The sequence below is a fragment of the Heterodontus francisci genome, chromosome 10 (assembly GCF_036365525.1).
Source record: "Heterodontus francisci isolate sHetFra1 chromosome 10, sHetFra1.hap1, whole genome shotgun sequence".
Taxonomy (NCBI): domain Eukaryota; kingdom Metazoa; phylum Chordata; class Chondrichthyes; order Heterodontiformes; family Heterodontidae; genus Heterodontus; species Heterodontus francisci.
The window spans coordinates 123,196,620-123,217,723 of record NC_090380.1 but is presented as its reverse complement, the minus strand read 5'-3'; the positions used below and the strand labels follow the sequence as shown (position 1 = coordinate 123,217,723).

General features: G+C 48.1%; 1 protein-coding gene across 1 annotated transcript in view; it reads left to right on the top strand.

The window, feature by feature from the left end:
* The first annotated feature begins 17,974 nt into the window (after positions 1–17,974).
* Positions 17,975–21,104, top strand: part of LOC137374739 (ribosomal RNA processing protein 1 homolog A) — a 68,322-nt gene continuing 65,192 nt past the window's right edge. The window contains exon 1 of the mRNA XM_068041308.1: positions 17,975–18,117. Within this exon, the coding sequence (XP_067897409.1) occupies positions 17,997–18,117 (121 nt within the window). The 5' untranslated portion in view covers positions 17,975–17,996. The remainder of the gene's footprint in view (positions 18,118–21,104) is intronic.

The following is a 21,104-nucleotide window of genomic DNA, read 5'->3' as shown; positions in this document are numbered from 1 at the left end:
CTGTGCTGTACTGTTCTTTGTTCTGGAGTATTGACAGGCAGAGAGATCTGGGCGTTGTGATTCATGTACAAGGACACCCAGATGCCTCTGTACCGCAGCATTCTGCAGTCTCTCTCCATAGTAATAATACTCTGCTTTTTATTCTTCCTGCCAAGTGAACAAGTTCACATTTTTCCACATTATACTCCATCTACCAAATTTGTTCCCACTCACATGATCTATTTCTATCCCTTTGTAGACTCTTTGTGTACTCCTCACAACTTGCTTTCCTACCTATCTTTGTAACGTCAGCAAATTTGGCTGCAATACACTCGGTCCCTTCATCTAAGCCATTAATAGAGATCTTAAATAGTTGAGGCCCCAGCACTGATCCCTGTGGCACTCCACTAGTTACAGTTTGCCTCTCCTCATCCTTCCAAAATGCATCGCTTCACACTTCTCTGCATTAAATTCCCTCCGCGACACCCTGGTCCACTCCTCCATTACCCCGACCACCTTGTCCCCTTCCCACGGCACCTTTCCCTGCAATCGGAGGAGGTGTAATACCTGCCCATTTACCTCCTCTCTCCTCACTATCCCAGGCCCCAGACACTCCTTTCAGGTGAAACAGCAATTTACTTGTACTTCTTTCAATTTAGTATACTTTATTCGCTGCTCACAATGTGGTTTCTTCTACAATGGGGAGACCAAACGCAGACTGGGTGACCGCTTTGCAGAACACCTCCGCTCAGTCTGAAAGCATGACCTTGAGCTTCTGGTTGCTTGTCATTTCAACACTCCACCCACACCCCCCCCCCCCCCCCTCCCCACTCTCATTCCCACATCTCTATCCTGGGATTGCTGTAGTGTTCCAGTGAACATCAACGCAAACTTGAGGAACAGCATCTCATTTACCGATTAGGCACACCACAGCTTGCCGGACTGAACATTGAGTTCAATAATTTCAGAGCATGACGGGCCCCCCTTTTTATTTTTATATTCAGTTATTTATTCTTTTTTATGTGTTTATTTTATTTTAGTTTGTTTAGTTTGTTTCTACTGTGCCTACGCACTGTTTTTTTTTCATGTTTGTGCTTGGGACCAGGCAGTTCAGTTTTCTGTCAATTCACACCCTCTCTGTACTAACGCTTTGTCTTTCACCACACCAATAACATACCGTTTGCCTTTGCTCCATGACCTTCTGGTCAGCTATTCTGTGACCTTGTCCTATCAACACCTCTTTTGTTATCTATTGCCCCACCCCCACTTTACTTGCTTAAAACCTATTACATTTCTGGCTCTGCCAGTTCTGATGAAAATGACCTGAAATGTTAACACTGCTTCTCTCTCCACGGATGCTGCCAGACCTGCTGAGTATTTCCAGCATTTCTTGTAGATAACAATGGAACTAGGTGAGTGTTGTCCCACCCAGCTGGATAGTGGAAAGGGTTGATGACAGAAGATTTAACGGAGAAGGGGCAGTAACTGAAGAGCATGAACCATCCATATTATTGGCTAACTTAGGGAGTAGCAGAGAGTGTTGGGTGTTCAGTAGTTTAGTGGGAATAGGGTTGAAGAAGCAGGAGGTGGGTCTCATTGTCAGGATTTCAGAGATGGCATGGGGGAAATAACAGCAAAACATATCTGTATAGCTTGTAAAATGTCCCAAGGTGCTTCACAGGAGCATTATAGAGCAAAATTAGACACTGAGCCACAGAAGGGAATAATAGGGCAGATGACCAAAAGCTTGGTCAATGTGGTATTTTTAAGGAGTGTCAGAGGAAGAAAGTGAGGGAGAGAGGTGGAAAGATAGAGAGAGGGAATTCCTGAGCGTAAGGCCTAAACTGCTGATAGGAGAGAAACTAGTGAAAGATGCCAGTTCAGGGCAGGGGAACCTCAAAGGATTTTTGTCCCAGTGGGCGAGAGGAGAGAAGTGGCAGGGCAGCTGATCGGATGGTCTTTATCTTGGTGATAGAGAAGTCCATAGGCTCCTTGCACTTATTGTTGGAGGTGAGGTGGGGGGAACAGGGCAGAGGGGTTTCAGAAGATGGTTTGTAGAAGAGAAAAGAATGGGAAATAAGGAAATGGCGGAAGCACTGAACAGATATTTTGTATCTGTCTTCACTGTAGAAGGAGGTGAAAGGGAGGGAGGAACTTAACACTTTAATCACCAGGAAAGGTTACTGAGAAAACTATTAGAATTAAAGGCTGACAAGTCCCCAGGTCCTGATGAGCTTCATCCTAGGGTCGTAAAAGAAGTGGCTGCTGAGATATTGGATGCATCGGTTATAATTTTACAAAATTCCCCAGATTCTGGAAAGGTTCCATCAGATTGGAAAATAGCGAATGTAACTCTGCTATTCAAGAAAGGAGGGAGACAGAATACAGGAAACTACAGGCCAATGAGCTAAACATTTATCATAGGGAAAGTGCTGGAATCTATTAGTAAGGAGGTTATAGCAGGTCATTAAAAAAATCTTAATGTGATCAGGCAGGGGCAACATGGTTTTGTGAAAGAAAAATCATGTTTGACTAATTTATTAGAGTTTTTTGAAAAAGTAACAAGCAATGTGGATAAAGGGGAACCTGTGGATATGGTGTACTTCAATTTCCAAAAGGCATTTGATAAGGTGCCACATCAAAGGTTACCACACAAAATAAGAGCTCATGGTATAGGGGATAACTTGTAAACATGGATAGAGGATTGGTTAGCTAACAGGAAACAGAGAGTACATAAAAACATAAAAATTAGGGGCAGGAGTAGGCCATTCAGCCCCTCAAGCCTGCCCCGCCATTCAATAAGATCATGGCTGATCTGTCCCAGGCCTCAACTCCTCTTTTGGGCCTACTCCGCATAACCCTCGACTCCCTGAGATTTCAAAAATCTATCTACCTCCTCCTTAAATACAATTAGTGACCCAGCCTCCACAACTCTCTGAGGTAGAGAATTCCAGAGATTCACCATCCTCAGAGAAGAAATTCCTTCGCATCTCAGTTTTAAATGTGTGCCCCCTTATTCTGTAACTATGTCCCCTAGTTCGAGATTCCCCCACTATTGGAAATATCTTCTCAACATCTACCCTGTCAAGCCCCCTCAGAATCTTATATGTTTCTATAGGCTCATCTCTCATTCTTCTAAACTCCAATGAATAAAGACCTAACCTGTTTCGCCGTTCTTGATAAGACAACCCCTTCATCCCAGGAATCAGCCTCGTGAACCTTTTCTGAACTGCCTCCAATGCTAGTATATCCTTCCTTAAATACGGGGACCTAAACTGTACTCAGTATTCCAGGTGTGGCCTCACCAACACCCTGTACAGTTGTAACAAGACTTCCCTATTTTTAAACTCTAACCCAATTTGGCAATAAAGGCCAAAATTCCATTTGCCTTCCTAATTACTTGCTGCACCTGCATGCTAACTTTTTGTGTTTCTTGTACAAGAACACCCAGATCCCTCTGTACTGCAGTATTTTATAGTCTTTCTCCATCTAAATAATAATCTGCCTTTTTATTCTTCCGACCAAAGTGGATGACCTCACACTTTCCCACATTGAACTCCATCTGCCAAGTTTTTTCCCACTCACTCAACCTATCTATATCCCTTTGCAGATTCTTTGTGTCCTCATCACAACATGCCTTCACACCTATTTTTGTATCATCAGCAAATTTGGATACACTACACTCTGTCCCTTCCTCTAAGTCATTAATATAGATAGGGGGCGGCACAGTGGCGCAGAGGTTAGCACCGCAGCCTCACAGCTCCAGCGACCCGGGTTCAGTTCTGGGTGCTGCCTGTGTGGAGTTCGCAAGTTCTCCCTGTGTCTGCGTGGGTTTCCTCCGGGTGCTCCGGTTTCCTCCCACAGCCAAAGACTTGCAGGTTGATAGGTAAATTGGCCATTATAAATTGCCCCTAGTATAGGTAGGTGGTAGGGAAATATAGGGACAGGTGGGGATGTGGTAGGAATATGGAATTAGTGTAGGATTAGTATAAATGGGTGGTTAATGGTCGGCACAGACTCGGTGGGCTGAAGGGCCTGTTTCAGTGCTGTATCTCTAAATCAAAATCATAAAAATCAAATCATAATAAATAGTTGAGGCCCTAGGACCAATCCTTGTGGCACCCCACTAGTTACAGCTTTCCAATCTGAAAAAGACCCATTGATCCCGACTCTCTGCCTTCTGTGTGTTAGCCAATCCTCAATCCATGCCAACACATTACCCCCAATACCCTGAGCTCTTATTTTGTGCAATAACCTTTTATGTGGAGCCTTCTGAAATCCAAATACACTACATCTACTAGTTCCCCTTTATCCACTCTGCTTGTTATATCCTCAAAGAACTCCAACAAATTTGTCAAACATGATTTCCCTTTCATAAAACCATGTTGACTCTGTTTGATTGCATTATGTTTTTCTCAATGTCCTGCTATTTCTTCCTTAATAACGGACTCTAGCATTCTCCCAATGACTGATGTTAAGCTAACTGTTCTATAGTTTCCTGCTTTCTGTCTCCCTCCTTTCTTGAATAGGGGTGTCACATTTGTGGTTTTCCAATCCGCTGGTACCCTACCGGAATCCAGTGAGTTTTGGTATATTATGACCAATGCCTCCATTATCTCTGCAGCCACTTCTTTTAAAACCCTTGGATGCAGGCCATCAGGTCCTGGCGACTTGTCTGCCTTTACAAGGCCCCTAGTGTAATTAGTATTTTTTAATTAAGGGAGTAACTAATTCATCTAAGGGTAAGTCATGACAGGAGAGCTCAGCCCCATGATATGCGCCTCCTGCACTATGTGGGAAATCAGGGATGCTTCCAGTGACCCTGACGACCATGTGTGCAGGAAGTGTATCCATCTACAGCTACTGGCTACCCACATTACGGAGCTGGAGCTGCGGGTGGATTCACTGTGGAGCATCCGCGATGCTGAGGACGTCGTGGATAGCACATTTAGTGAGGTGGTCACACCGCAGGTAATGGCTGCACAGGCAGAAAAGAGATGGGTGACCACCAGGCGGAGTAGTAGGCGCAGGCAGGTAGTGCAGGAGTTCCCTGTGGCCATCCCCCTCTCAAACAGATATACCGCTTTGGATACTGTTGACCTCCCAGGGAAAAGCAGCAACAGCCAAGTTCATGGCACCACGGAGGGCTCTGCTGCACAGCAGGGGAGGAAAAAGGTTGGAAGAGCGATAGTGAGAGGGGGTTCTATCGTAAGTGGTACAGATAGGCGTTTCTGCAGCCACAAACGAGACTCCAGGTTGGTATGTTGCCTCCCTAGTGCTAGGCTCAAGGATGTCTCAGAGCGGCTGCAGGACCTTCTGAAAGGGGAGGGTGAGCAGCCAGAGGTCGTGGTCCACATTGGTACTAACGACATAGGCAGGAAGAGAGATGAGGTTCTGCAAAGTGAATATAGGGAGTTAGGCAGAAGGTTAAAAAGCAGGACCTCTAAGGTTGTAATCTCAGGATTATGTCCTGTACCACACGCTAGTGAGGGTAGGAATAGGAGGATTAGGCAAATGAATGCGTGGCTGAGGAGCTGGTGTAGGCGGGAGGGCTTCAGCTACTTGGATCATTGGGATCTTTTCTGGTGCAGAGGTGACCTGTACAAGACGGATGGGTTGCATCTAAACTGGAGAAGGACCAATATCCTTACGGGGAGGTTTGCTAGCACTACTCGGGAGGGTTTAAAGTAGTCTTGCAGGGGGGGTGGGACCCAAAGTAGTAGTCTCTCCGATGAGATAGTTGAGGCAAACGTAGAGGTTAATGCAAGCAAGTCCAGTAGACAGGCCAGGCAGGGGCAGGACAGGGAGCGTGGAAGGTCTGAAAGGCCAAACTGCATTTACTTTAATGCAAGAAGCCTTACAGGTAAGGCAGATGAACTCAGAGCATGGATCGGCACATGGGATTGTGATATTATAGCTATTACGTAAACGTGGTTGAGGGATGGGCAGGACTGGCAGCTCAAAGTTCCGGGGTACCGATCCTTCCGGCGTGACAGAGGTGGAGGTAAGAGAGGAGGGGGAGTTGCACTATTAATTAGGGAGGACATCACGGCAGTACTTAGAGAGGATATTCCGGGGGGAATGTCCAGCGAGGCCATATGGGTAGAACTTAGAAATAAGAAAGGGGTGATCACTTTGATGGGATTATATTATAGGCCCCCCATACTCAGAGGGAAGTGGAGGAGCATATATGCAGGGAAATCACAGATAGGTGTAGGAATTATAGGGTTGTAATAGTAGGTGATTTTACCTTCCCTAATATTGACTGGGACTGCCTTAGTGCTAAGGGATCAGATGGGGAAGAATTTGTTAAGTGTGTCCAGGATAGTTTTCTGAAGCAGTATGTGGACAGCCCTACTAGAGAAGGGGCTACACTCGACCTCCTCTTAGGAAATGAGGATGGGCAGGTGGTTGATGTGTCAGTGGGGGAGCACTTTGGGACCAGTGACCATAACTCTATTAGCTTCAAGATAGTTCTGGAAAAGGATAGGACTGGTCCTCAGGTTGAAGTCCTAAATTGAGGGAAGGCTAATTTCGATGGCATCAGACAGGAACTCTCAAAAGTTGAATGGGAGAGGCTGCTTACAGGTAAAGGGACGTCTGGCAAGTGGGAGGCTTTTAAAAGTGAGATAGGAAGAGTTCAGGACCGGCATGTTCCTGTTAGATGGAAGGGCAAGGCTGGCAAGTTTAGGGAACCTTGGTTGACGAGGGATATTGAAGGTCTGGTCAGGACAAAGAAGGAGGCATATGTCAGGTATAGGCAGCTGGGATCGAGCGAGTACCTCGAGGAGTATAGGGGATGTAGGAGTACACTTAAGAAGGAAATTAGGAGGGTGAAAAGGGGCCATGAGATTTCCCTGGCAGATAAGATAAAGGAGAATCCTAAAAGATTCTAGAAATATATTAACAATAAAAGGGTAGCTAGGGAGAGAGTAGGTCCCCTTCAGGATTAGTGTGGCAATCTATGTGTGGAGCTACAGGAAATGGGCGAGGTCTTAAATGAATATTTCTCGTCCGTATTTACTGTGGAGAAGGTCATGGAAGCTAGTGAGTTCCAAGGGAGGGAACACCGATATCCTGGAGCATATCAACATTACAAAGGAGGAGGTGTTGGAGGTTTTGAAGCGCATTAAGGTGGATAAATCCCCAGGGCCTGACCAGGTGTATCCTAGGATGCTCTGGGAAGCAAGGGAGGAGATTGCTGGGGCCCTGGCAGAGATTTTTGTATCATGGTTAGCCACAGGTGAGGTACCGGAAGACTGGAGGATAGCTAATGTTGTGCCTTTATTTAAGAAGGGCAACAGGGATAAACCAGGGAACTACAGGCCGGTGAGCCTTACATCAGTGGTGGGAAAGTTATTGGAAGGGATTCTGAGAGACAGGATTTATATGCAGTTGGAAAGGCATGGTCTGATTAGGGATAGTCAGCATGGCTTTGTGCATGGGAAATCATGTCTGATGAATTTGATTGAGTTTTTCGAGGAGGTGACCAAGAGGATTGACGAGGGCAGGGCGGTGGACGTTGTCTACATGAACTTTATCAAGGCCTTTGACAAGGTCCCGCATGGTAGGCTGGTCCAGAAGGTTCGAACACATGGGATCCAGGGTAAGCTAGCCAATTGGATACAAAATTGGCTTGGTGATAGGAGGCAGAGGGTGGCAGTGGAGGGTTGTTTTTCAGATTGGAGGCCGGTGACCAGTGGTGTGCCGCAGGGATCGGTGCTGGGCCCTCTGTTGTTTGTCATATATATTAATGACTTGGATGTGAATGTAGGGGGCATGATTAGTAAGTTTGCAGATGACACCAAAATTGGGGGTATAGTGGACAGTGAAGATTGTCTCAGGTTACAACAGGATATCTATCAACTGGGAAAGTGGGCAAGGGATTGGCAAATGGAATTTAACGCAGACAAGTGTGAAGTGATGCATTTTGGGAAGTTAAACCAGGGCAGGACATATACAGTGAATGGCAGGGCCCTGGGGAGTGTTGTTGAGCAGAGAGACCTTGGGGTGCAAGTACATAGTTCCCTGAAAGTGGCAACACAGGTTGACAGGGTGGTGAAGAAGGCGTATGGCATGCTTGCCTTCATCAGCCGAGGCATTGAGTACAAGAGTTGGGACGTCATGTTACAGTTGTACGTAACGTTGGTTAGGCCATATTTGGAGTACTGTGTGCAGTTCTGGTCGCCGCACTACAGGAAAGATGTGATTAAGCTAGAGAGGGTTCAGAAAAGATTCACAAGGATGTTGCCTGGTTTGGAGGACTTGAGTTATAAAGACAGATTGGATAGGCTGGGTCTGTTTTCCCTGGAGCGAAGGAGGCTGAGAGGGGAAATGACAGAGGTATATAAAATTATGAGAAGCATAGATAGGGTAGATAGCCAGAGTCTGTTTCCCATGGTAGGGGTGACTAAAACTAGAGGGCATAGATTTAAGGTGAGAGGGAGGAGGTTTAAAGTGGATCAAAGGGGTCAATTTTTCACACAAAGAATAGTGGGTATCTGGAATGAGCTGCCTGAGGAGGTGGTGGAGGCAGGAACAGTAGCGACATTTAAGAGGCATCTGGACAGGTACTTGAATGAGCAAGGCATAGAGGGATATGGAATTAATGCAGGCAGGTGGGATTAGTATACATCGTCATTATGGTCGGCATGGATGCGGTGGGCCGAAGGGCCTGTTTCTATGCTGTACGACTCTATGACTCTATGACTCCAGTCCCATCAGTTTGTGCAGCACCTTTTCCCTCGTGATAGAGATTGTTACAAGTTCCTCTCTCCTATTTACACCTTGCTCATCTATTATTGTTGGGATGTTTATAGTGTCCTCCAACGTGAAGATCGATGCAAAATATTGGTTTAAATTATCTGCCATTTCCCTGTTCCCTGTTATTAATTCCCCAGTCTCATCCTCTAAGGGTCCCACACTTACTTTAGCTACTCTCTTCCTTTTAATATACCCGGAGAAGCTCTTACTGTTTGTTTTTATATTTCTTGCCAATTTACTCTCAATCAATTTTCTCCCTCTTTATTAGATTTTTAGTCATCTGCTGCTGGTTTCTAAAAACTTCCCAATCCTCTGGCCTACCACTCATTTTCGCCGTTTTGTACGCCTTTGTTTTTGATTTGATACTCTCCTTAACTTCCTTTGTTATCCACGGGTGGTTCATCGTTCTCATCGAGTCCTTCCTTCTGACTGGAATAAATGTTTGCTGAGTGTTATGAAATATCTTCTTAAAAGTCTGCCACTGCTCATCTACTGACTTTCCCTGTAGTCTATTTTTCCAGCCACTTCAGACAACTCTTTCTTCATACCTCTGTAATTGCCCTTGTTTAAGTTGAAGACACTGGTTTGAGACCCGAGTTGCTCACCCTCAAATTGAATTTGAAATTCTACCATGTTATGATCGCTTCCCCCTAGAGAATCCTTAACTCCTTAATCTCTTATTAATCCTACCTCATTACACATTACCAAATCTAAAATAGCCTGTTCCCAGGTAGGTTCTGCAACGTATTGCTCTAAGTAACAATCCCCGAGGCACTGTACAAATTCGTCTTCCATGCTTCCCTTGTCAATTTGATTTGTCCAATCTATATGCAGATTAAAATCACCCATGATAATTGCAGTGCCCTTCTTACACGCCTCCATTATTTCCTGATTAATATTTTGTCTGTCAGAGAGGCTACTCTTCGGGGGCCTATAGACCGCTCCCACTTGAGATTTCTTTCCCTTGCTATTCCTTATTTCCACCCAAACTGATTCTACATCACGATCTATTACACTTATATAATTACAACTGCACTGACCCCTTCCTTTAATAACAAAGCTACCCACCTCCTTTTCCTTTCTGCCTATTCTTCCGGAACGTCGAATATCCTTGAACATTAAGATTCCAGTCCTGCTCATCCTGCAACCACATCTCAGTGATAGCTATCAAATCATATTCATTTATTTCTATCTGTGCCGTCAGCTCATCTATCTTGTTACAAATGCTACGTGCATTGAGATAAAGAGCCGTAAGCTTTGACTTTTTACCATTTTTACCGACTCTGGTTCTAACTTCTGCTGTACTCTTATGCTTGTATTCTCTGTCCCTTCCTGTCACTCTCTGATTAATTTGTGCCCCTTCACTACCCTGCACCTCTGCTGTCTCGTTACTTTTCAACTTTTTAAACTTCCCTTCAATTAAACCCTCCCCCCCCACTATTTAGTTCAAAGCCTTATCTACAACCCTAGTTATGCCAGGACACTGGTCCCAGCATGGTTCAAGTGAAGCCCATCCCAACAGAACATCTCTCTCTTTCCCCAGTACTGGCGCCAGTGTCCCATGAATTGAAACCCATTTCTCCCACACCAATCTTTGAGCCACACATTTGCCTCTCTAATCTTATTTACCCAATGCCAATTTGCACATGGCTCAGGTAGTAATCCAAAGATTATTACCTTTGTGGTTCTGCTTTTTAATTTGGCCCTGAGGTGCTCATAGTCCTTCAGCAGAACCTCTTTCCTAGTCCTATCTATGTCATTGGTACCTACATGGACCACGACAACTGGATGTTTTCCCTCCCACTCCAAGTTCCTCTCCAGCCCAGAAGAGATGTCCTTAACCTTGGCACCAGGTAGGCATCACAGCCTTCGGGACTCTCTATCTTTGATGCAGAGAACAGTATCTACTCCCCTAACTGTGCTATCCCCTACTACAACTACATTTCTCTTTTCTACCCCCACTTGAGTGGTGCTGTGAACCACGATGCTGTGGTTAGTTCGCTCATCCTCCCTAGTAGGGATAAATGGGTCATTTTCAGGTTGGCAGGTTGTGACTAGTGGTGTGCCACAGGGATCAGTGCTGGGGACTCAACTTCTAACAATCTATATGAATGACTTGGATGAAGGGACCGAATGTATGGTTGCTAAATTTGTTTATAATACAAAGATAGGAGAGTAAGTTGTGAAGAGGACATGAGTCTGCAAAGATATATAGATAGGTTAAGTGAGTGGACAAAAATTTGTTAGATGGAGTATAATGTGGGAAAATGTGAACTTGTCCATTTTGGCAGGAAGAATAAAAAAGCAGTATATTATTTAACTGGAGAGAGATTGCAGAACTCAGAGGTACAGAGAGATCTATGTGTCCTGGTACATGAATCACAAAAGGTTAGTATGCAGGTACAGCAAGTGATGAGGAAGCCAAATGGAATGTTGTTTATTGCAAGGAGGATGGAGTATAAAAGTAGGGAAGTCTTGTTACCCCTATACAGGGCATTGGTGAAACCACATCTGGAGTTCTGTATACAGTTTTGGTCTCCATACTTACCAAAGTAAGTATCTCGGAGATTGGGAGAGAAGCAGCGGGAGAGGAGAACATTCAAAAAGCGCGCCAGAACCTCGGAGATTCAAGCGGAGGTTCGTAGGCAAACCAAAAATGGAAAATTCCAGGGAGAAGCCTCGGACGGCGGAGTTCCGGCGAGTTAAGTCTGGAGAGTAGCTTACCTCGGGTGGAAAAAAAAGAGAAAAAAAACCTGGAAAAGTGACATCACAGGAAAGCTGTGACCTGATTGGCTGGTAGGGAATCTGCACTGAATTTGAAAATAAAACATTGATAAACTAATTAACCCTAATTAACTAATTAATTAATAAGTAGAGGAGTAACTAAACCAGAGGGAGGAGATTACTGTATTTAGCATTTAATATTTATAGTAGAAATCTAGCACTTGGGACATATAGTTAATTGTAACTTAATTTAGTAAGGATTTAGTAAGTATTTATTTTAATTTGATTTATGAATTAGTGCTAGAAATGTCAGTTAGAGGGGTAAAGTACTTCACCTGTGAGACATGGGAGGTCCGTGACACTTCCAGCGTTCCGGACAACTACATCTGCAGGAAGTGTACCCAGTTGCAGCTCCTCACAGACCGCATGGATCGGTTGGAGCAGCAACTGGATGCACTTAGATGCATGCAGGTGGCAGAGAGCGTCATAGACAGGAGTTTTAGAGACGTGGTTACATCCAAGGTGCAGGCAGATAGATGGGTGACCGCTAGAAGGGGCAGGCAGTCAGTGCAGGAATCCCCTGTGGCTATCCCCCTCTTTAACAAGTATACCGTTTTGGATACTGTTGGGGGGGATGGCCCATCAGGGGAAAACAGCAGCAGCCAGAGCAGTGGCACCACGGCTGGTACTGTTGTTCAGCAGGGAGGGACAAAGCGCAGAAGAGCAATAGTTATAGGGGACTCTATAGTCAGGGGCACAGATAGGCGCTTCTGTGGACGTGAAAGAGACTCCAGGATGGTATGTTGCCTCCCTGGTGCCAATGTCAAGGATTTCTCTGAATGGACAGGGGGCATTCTGAAGGGGGAGGGTGAGCAGCCAGAGGTTGTGGTACACATTGGTACTAACGACATAGGCAGGAAGAGTGATGAGGTCCTGCAGGGGGAGTTTAGGGAGTTAGGTAGAAAGTTAAAAAACAGGACCTCTAGGGTTGTAATCTCGGGATTACTCCCTGTGCCACGTGCCAGTGAGGCTAGAAATAGGAAGATAGTGCAGCTAAACACGTGGCTGAACAGCTGGTGTAGGAGGGAGGGTTTCAGATATCTGGATCATTGGGATCTCTTCTGGGACAGATGGGACCTGTACAAGAAGGACGGGTTGCATCTAAACTGGAGGGGAACAAATATCTTGGCTGTGAGGTTTGCTAGCGTCACTCGGGAGGGTTTAAACGAGTGTGGCAGGGGAGTGGGAACCAGAGCAGTAGGTCAGCAGGTGAAATAACTGAGGGGGAACTCGTGAATAAGGCCAGTAAGACTAAGAGGAAGAGCAGGCAGGGAGATGTTGCTGAGCACAGCGGGACTGATGGTCTGAAGTGCATTTGTTTCAATGCGAGAAGTATAACAGATAAGGCAGATGAATTTAGAGCTTGGATTAGTACTTGGAACTATGATGTTGTTGCTCTTACAGAAACTTGGTTGAGGGAAGGACAGAATTGGCAGCTAAATGTTCCGGGATTTTGATGCTTCAGGCAGGATAGAAGGGGATGTAAAAGGGGTGGGGGAGTTGCATTACTGGTTAAGGAGAATATCACAGCTGTACCGTGGGAGGACACCTTGGAGGGATCATGCAGCGAGGCAATATGGGTAGAGCTCAGGAATAGGAAGGGTGCAGTCACGATGTTGGGGGTTTACTACAGGCCTCCCAACAGCTAGCGGGAGGTAGAGGAGCTGATATGTAGACAGATTTTGGAAAGATGTAAAGGTAACAGGGTTGTGGTGGTGGGTGATTTTAACTTCCCCAATATTGACTGGGACTCACTTCCTGCTAGGGGCTTGGATGGGGCTGAATTTGTAAGGAGTATCCAGGAGGGCTTCTTGAAACAATATGCAGATAGTCCAACAAGGGATGGGGCCATACTGGACCTGGTATTGGGGAATGAGCCCGGCCAGGTGATCGAAGTTTCAGTGGGGGAGCATTTCGGGAACAGTGACCATAATTCCGTAAGTTTTAAGGTACTTGTGGATAAGGATAAGAGTAGTCCTCGGGTGAAGGTGCTAAATTGGGGGAAGGCTAATTATAACAATATTAGGCAGGAACTGAAGAATTTAGATTGGGGGCAGCTGTTTGAGGGTAAATCAACATCTGACATGTGGGAGTCTTTCAAACGTCAGTTGATTAGAATCCAGGACCAGCATGCTCCTGTGAGGAAGAAGGATAAGTTTGGCAAGTTTTGGGAACCTTGGATAACGCGGGATATTGTGAGCCTAGTCAAAAAGAAAAAGGAAGCATTTGTAAGGGCTGGAAGGCTAGGAACAGATGAAGCACTTGAGGAATATAAAGACAGTAGGAAGGAACTTAAGCAAGGAGTCAGAAGGGCTAAAAGGGGTTATGAGAAGTCATTGGCAAACAGGATTAAGGAGAATCCCAAGGCTTTTTATACGTATATAAAGAGCAAGAGGGTAGCTAGGGAAAGGGTTGGCCCACTCAAGGACAGAGGAGGGAATCTATGCGTGGAGCCAGAGGAAATGGGCGAGGTACTAAATTAGTACTTTGCATCAGTATTCATCAAAGAGAAGGACTTGGTGGATGATGAGGCTAGGGAAGGGAGTGTAGATAGTCTGGGTCATGTCGATATCAAAAAGGAGGAGGTGTTGGGCGTCTTGAAAAACATTAAGGTAGATAAGTCCCCGGGGCCTGATGGGATCTACCCCAGAATGCTGAGGGAGGCAAGGGAGGATATTGCTGGGGCCTTGACAGAAATCTTTGTATCCTCATTGACTACAGGTGAGGTCCCAGAGGACTGGAGAATAGCCAATGTTGTTCCTTTGTTTAAGAAGGGTAGCAAAGATAATCCAGGAAATTACAGGCTGTTGAGCCTTATGTCAGTGGTAGGGAAATTATAGGAGAGGATTCTTCGGGACAGGATTTCCTCCCATTTGGAAACAAATGGACTTATTAGCGAGAGGCAGCATGGTTTTGTGAAGGGGAGATTGTATCTCACTAACTAGATCGAGTTTTTTGAGGAAGTGACGAAGATGATTGATGAAGGAAGGGGAGTGGATGTTGTCTATATGGACTTCAGTAAAGTCTTTGACAAGGTCCCTCATGGTAGACTGGTACAAAAGGTGAAGTTACACGGGATCAGAGGTGAACTGGCAACATGGATACGGGTACTGCCTGTGTGGAGTTTGCAAGTTCTCCCTGTGTCTGCGTGGGTTTTCTCCGGGTGCTCCGGTTTCCTTCCACAAGCCAAAAGACTTGCAGGTTGATAGGTAAATTGGCCATTTTAAATTGTCACTAGTATAGGTAGGTGGTAGGGAAATATAGGGACAGGTGGGGATGTTTGGTAGGAATATGGGATTAGTGTAGGATTAGTATAAATGGGTGGTTGATGTTCGGCACAGACTCGGTGGACCGAAGGGCCTGTTTCAGTGCTGTATCTCTAATCAGAACTGGCTTGGTCATAGAAGACAGATGGGTAGCAGTGGGAGGGCGTTTTTCTGAATGAAGGATGTGACAGTGGTGTTCCGCAGGGATCAGTGCTGGGACCTTTGCTGTTTGTAGTATATATAAATGATTTGGAGGAAAATGTAGCTGGTCTGATTGGTTGGTTTGCGGACGACACAAAGGTTGGTGGAGTTGCGGGTAGTGATGAGGATTGTCAGAGGATACAGCAGGATATAGATCGGTTGGAGACTTGGGCGGAGAAATGGCAGATGGAGTTTAGTTTAGTTTAGAGATACAGCACTGAAACAGGCCCTTCGGCCCACCGGGTCTGTGCCGACCATCAGTCACCCATTTATACTCATCCTACACTAATTCCATATTCCTACCACATCCCCATCTGTCCCTATATTTCCCTACCACTTATACTAGGGGCAATTTATAATGGCCAATTAACCTATCAACCAGCAAGTCTTTGGCATGTGGGAGGAAACCGGAGCACCCGGAGAACACCCACGCAGACACAGGGAGGACTTGCAAACTCCACACAGGCAGTACCCAGAATTGAACCCGGGTCACTGTGGCTGTGAGGCTGCGGTGCTAACCACTGCGCCACTGTGAGATAATGCATTTTGGAAGGTCTAATGCAGGTGGGACGGATACAGTAAATGGCAGAACCCTTAGGAGTATTGACAGGCAGAGAGATCTGGGCGTACAGGTCCACAGGTCACAAAGTGGCAACGCAGGTGGATAAGTTAGTCAAGAAGGCATGCTTGCCTTCATCGGTCGGGGCATAGAGTATAAAAATTGGCAAGCCATGTTGCAGCTGTACAGAACATTAGTTAGGCCACACTTAGAATATTGCGTGCAATTCTGGTCGCCACACTACTAGAAGGATGTGGAGGCTTTGGAGAGGGTACAGAAGATGTTTACCAGGATGTTGCCTGGTCTGGAGGGCATTAGCTATGAGGAGAGGTTGAAAAACGTGGATTGTTTTCACTGGAACGACGGAGGTGGAGGGGCGACATGATAGAGGTTTACAAAGTTATGAGCGGCATGGACAGAGTGGATAGTCAGAAGCTTTTTCCCAGGGTGGAAGAGTCAGTTACTAGGGGACATTGGTTTAAGGTGAGAAGGGCAAAGTTTAGAGGGGATGTGTGAGACAAGTTTTTTACACAGAGTGGGGTGAGTGCCTGGAACTTGCTGCCAGGGGAGGTGGTGGAAGCAGATACGATAGCGACGTTTAAGAGACATCTTTACAAATACATGAATAGGATGGGAATAGAGGGATATGGGCCCCGGAAGTGCAGAAGGTTTTAGTTTAGGCAGGCATCAAGGTTGGCGCAGGCTTGGAGGGCCGAATGGCCTGTTCCTGTGCTGTACTGTTCTTTGTTCTTATTTTCCCGTGAGTGCTCAGGGTTGTGGCGCCTTTGCCTGTTTGAAATGAGTGTTTGTTTTTTTTAAACTTTATGATGTTAATTGAACACGGGTACATCAACAACTGGCTCGTGTACTCAACCATTGGTCTAAAGCCTGGCTACCCAACCAAACCCGAATACATGTGTTGGGTTTGGGTGAGGCATTTAAAAAAATTAAAGGATTCGGGCCCGGGTCGGGTTCGGGTTGGCTGTGGTCGGGTTGGGCATGGGTTGGGTTTTAATCTTATGCCCGAGCAAGGCTTTAATGTGGTGTACATGGACTTCCAAAAGGCATTTGATAAAGTACCACATAACAGGCATATCAGCAAAGTTAGAGCCCGTGCAAGAAAAGGGACAGTAGCAGCATGGATACAAAATTGGTAAGGGACAGGAAACAGAGTAGTATTGCTGAAAATAGAGACATGTTGTTGAAGCTTTTCATTTTACACTCATCAGGACAATCGCAAGAAGAATCAATGTAAGGGAAAATAACAACTTGTACTGTGTGAGAAGAGAGTGCTGATTGGTTGGCAAGTGAACTCTGATTGGTAGAGGTGTTGCCATGGGGAATGCACCAGTTTACTGTGACTGACAGTGAACTGCCAAGTTTTGTTTGAAATTTAAACCAGGCAGCTTGACTCTGATTGGTCAAGGTATTGCCCTGAGGAATAAACCAGCGAATGGCTGTCACTTATTTTGTTCAGCTGAAACAGGCGCAATGTTCTTTCTTTCTGCAAAGAACAGGGCCCTGTGTATTAATATATGTAGCTTCTAGTACACACAAATGTGCCACACTGCGAGCCCTACTGACAATCTTAAATTAGTAGTCAGTGTAATTCTTAGCACACTGAGGATTATTTAGCAAATGTTATCCAATTGCGGAATCACATCTAATGTTGGACACTGTGTTTTGAGTTTTGCAAGCACGGGCTGGTTGGGTATGGCCTGTCCCTTGCCCATTTCGAACAGCTGAAGGACATGTTGTTTGATACGATCCGCCAGTCTTTGGGATGTACGGCCTATATACCTAGCATCACACTGGCATTGAAATTCATATATCACATTACTCATTTGTGTGATAGGCAGGACATACCCAACCAGCTATTTTCGGATCCATGCACTGCAGCAACGCACCAAGGCTCCTTAGACAGCACCTTCCAAACCCGCGACCTCGACCAACTAGAACAACAAGGACAGCAAATACATGGGAACACCACCACCTGCAAGTTCCCCTCCAAGTCACACACCATCCTGACTTGGAATTATATCACCGTTCCTTCACTGTCGCTGGGTCCAAATCCTGGAACTCCCTTCCTAACAGCACTGTGGGTATACCTACCCCACATGGACTGCAGTGGTTCAAGAAGGCAGCTCACCACCACCTTCTCAAGGGCAATTAGGGATGGGCAATAAATGCTGGCCCAGCCAGCGAATTAATAATAAAAAGTGCAGCTCTTTAAGGCAGGAAAACATGGCAGCATTTGCTCTGCACCAGAAATGCCATTGAGGAATTCATTATAAAGATACCTGCACAAACAGACCTGGCCATGGCAGTGACTGGGAGCAGACTGGTTGCCATGGTAATGCGTGTGCACGCATCCGTTGCCGTGCAGGCTACTGCGCATGTCATGCCAGGTGGTCCTCCGCCTTCCCAGGATTCCCGGGCGGGTTATGGCGGCCGCCGCTGAGATCCAGTTCGCCCAGCGTCTCGCTTCCAATGAGAAGCGTTTTCGAGACCGAGCGGTCAGCAAACTTCGCCGGTACCTTAGTGCCCGCTCTCAGCGCCTCTCAGGTAAAGGCTTCCCGGCTTCGGAGCCCGGGCTCTGCGGGTCAGACTGGGCTTGGAGCGGGGCCCAGGTCTCACACGTGCGTTGCCGTGTTTGAGGGAGTGGATGACGGGGGGGAGATTGGGGGGTGGGGGAGTTTGGGTGGGAGGGAGGGAGATTGGGGGGTGGGGGGGTTTGGGCGGGAGGGAGGGAGATTGGGGGGTGGGGGGGTTTGGGCGGGAGGGAGGGAGATTGGGGGGTGGGGGGGTTTGGGCGGGAGGGAGGGAGATTGGGTGGGGGGTGGGGTTTGGGCGGGAGGGAGGGAGATTGGGGGGTGGGGGGGTTTGGGCGGGAGGGAGGGAGATTGGGGGGTGGGGGGGTTTGGGCGGGAGGGAGGGAGATTGGGGGGTGGGGGGGTTTGGGCGGGAGGGAGGGAGATTGGGGGGTGGGGGGGTTTGGGCGGGAGGGAGGGAGATTGGGGGGTGGGGGGGTTTGGGCGGGAGGGAGGGAGATTGGGGGGTGGGGGGGTTTGGGCGGGAGGGAGGGAGATTGGGGGGTGGGGGGGTTTGGGCGGGAGGGAGGGAGATTGGGGGGTGGGGGGGTTTGGGCGGGAGGGAGGGAGATTGGGGGGTGGGGGGGTTTGGGCGGGAGGGAGGGAGATTGGGGGGTGGGGGGGTTTGGGCGGGAGGGAGGGAGATTGGGGGGTGGGGGGGTTTGGGCGGGAGGGAGGGAGATTGGGGGGTGGGGGGGTTTGGGTGGGGGGTGGGGGGGGTTTGGGAGGGAGGGAGGGAGATTGGGGGGTGGGGGGGTTTGGGCGGGAGGGAGGGAGATTGGGGGGTGGGGGGGTTTGGGCGGGAGGGAGGGAGATTGGGGGGTGGGGGGGTTTGGGCGGGAGGGAGGGAGATTGGGGGGTGGGGGGGTTTGGGCGGGAGGGAGGGAGATTGGGGGGTGGGGGGGTTTGGGTGGGGGGTGGGGGGGGTTTGGGAGGGAGGGAGGGAGATTGGGGGGTGGGGGGGTTTGGGCGGGAGGGAGGGAGATTGGGGGGTGGGGGGGTTTGGGCGGGAGGGAGGGAGATTGGGGGGTGGGGGGGTTTGGGCGGGAGGGAGGGAGATTGGGGGGTGGGGGGGTTTGGGCGGGAGGGAGGGAGATTGGGGGGTGGGGGGGTTTGGGCGGGAGGGAGGGAGATTGGGGGGTGGGGGGGTTTGGGAGGGAGGGAGATTGGGGGGTGGGGGGGTTTGGGAGGGAGGGAGATTGGGGGGTGGGGGGGTTTGGGAGGGAGGGAGATTGGGGGGTGGGGGGGTTTGGGAGGGAGGGAGATTGGGGGGTGGGGGGGTTTGGGAGGGAGGGAGATTGGGGGGTGGGGGGGTTTGGGAGGGAGGGAGATTGGGGGGTGGGGGGGTTTGGGCGGGAGGGAGATTGGGGGGTGGGGGGGTTTGGGCGGGAGGGAGATTGGGGGGTGGGGGGGTTTGGGCGGGAGGGAGGGAGATTGGGGGGTGGGGGGGTTTGGGTGGGGGGTGGGGTTTGGGCGGGAGGGAGGGAGATTGGGGGGTGGGGGGGTTTGGGCGGGAGGGAGGGAGATTGGGGGGGGTGGTTTGGGAGGGAGGGAGATTGGGGGGGGGGGTGGTCGGTTTTTGTTCATTCATGGGATGTGGGTGACGCTGGTTAAGCCAGCATTTATTGCCCATCCCTAATTGCCCTTGAGAAGGTGATGGTGAGCTGTCTTCTTGAACCGCTGCAGTCCATGTGAGGTAGGTATACCCACAGTGCTGTTAGGAAGGGAGTTCCAGGATTTTGACCCAGTGACAGTGAAGGAACGGTGATATAGTTCCAAGTTAGGATGGTGTGTGACTTGGAGGGGAACTTGCAGGTGGTGGTGTTCCCATGTATTTGCTGTCCTTGTTGTTCTAGTTGGTCGAGGTCGTGGGTTTGGAAGGTGCTGTTTAAGGAGCCTTGGTGCAGTGCATCTTGTAGATGGTACACACTGCTGCCGCTGTGCGTCGGTGGTGGAGGGAGTGAATGTTTGTAGATGGGGTGCCAATCAAGCGGGTAGCTTTGTCCTGGATAGTGTCGAGCTTCTTGATTGTTGTTGGAGCTGCACCCATCCAGGCAAGTGGAGAGTATTCCATCACTCTCCTGACTTGTACCTTGTAGATTGTGGACAGGCTTTGGGGAGTCAGGAGGTGAGTTACTCGCCTCAGGATTCCTAGCGTCTGACCTGCTCTTGCAACCACGATATTTATATGGCTACTTCAGTTCTGTTTCGGGTCAATGGTCGACCCTAGGATGTTGATAGTGGGGATTCAGCGATGGTAATGCTGTTTAATGTCAAGGGGAGATGGTTAGATTCTCTCTTGTTGGACATGGTCATTTATGGCACTTATGTGGCACAAATGTTACTTGCCACTTATCAGCCCAAGCCTGGATATTGTCCAGGTCTTGCTGCATTTCTACACAGACTGCTTCAGTATCTGAGGAGTCACGAATGGTGCTGAACATTGTGCAATCAACAGCAAACATCCCCACTTCTGACCTTATGATTGACGGAAGGTCATTGATGAAGCAACTGAAGATGGTTGGGCCTGGGACACTCCCCTGAGGAGCTCCTGCTGTGATGTCTTGGAGCTGAGATGATTGACTGCCAACAACCCCAGCCTTCTTCCATTGCACTAGGTATGACTCCAACCGGCGGAGAGTTTTCCCCCTGATTCCCATTGACTCCAGTTTTGCTAGGGCTCCTTGATGCCATACTCAGTCAAATGCTGACTTGGGGCAGTCACATTCAGCTCTTTTGTCCATGTTTGAACCAAGGCTGTAATGATGTCAGGGCTGAGTGGCCCTGGCGGAACCCAAACTGAGCGTCACTGAGCAGGATATTGCTAAGCAAGTGCCGCTTGATGGCACTTTTGATGAAACCTTCCATCACTATACTGATGATTGAGAGTGGACTGATGGGGCGGTAATTGGCCGGGTTTGGCTTGTCCTGCTTTTTGTGGACAGGACGTACCTGGGCAAT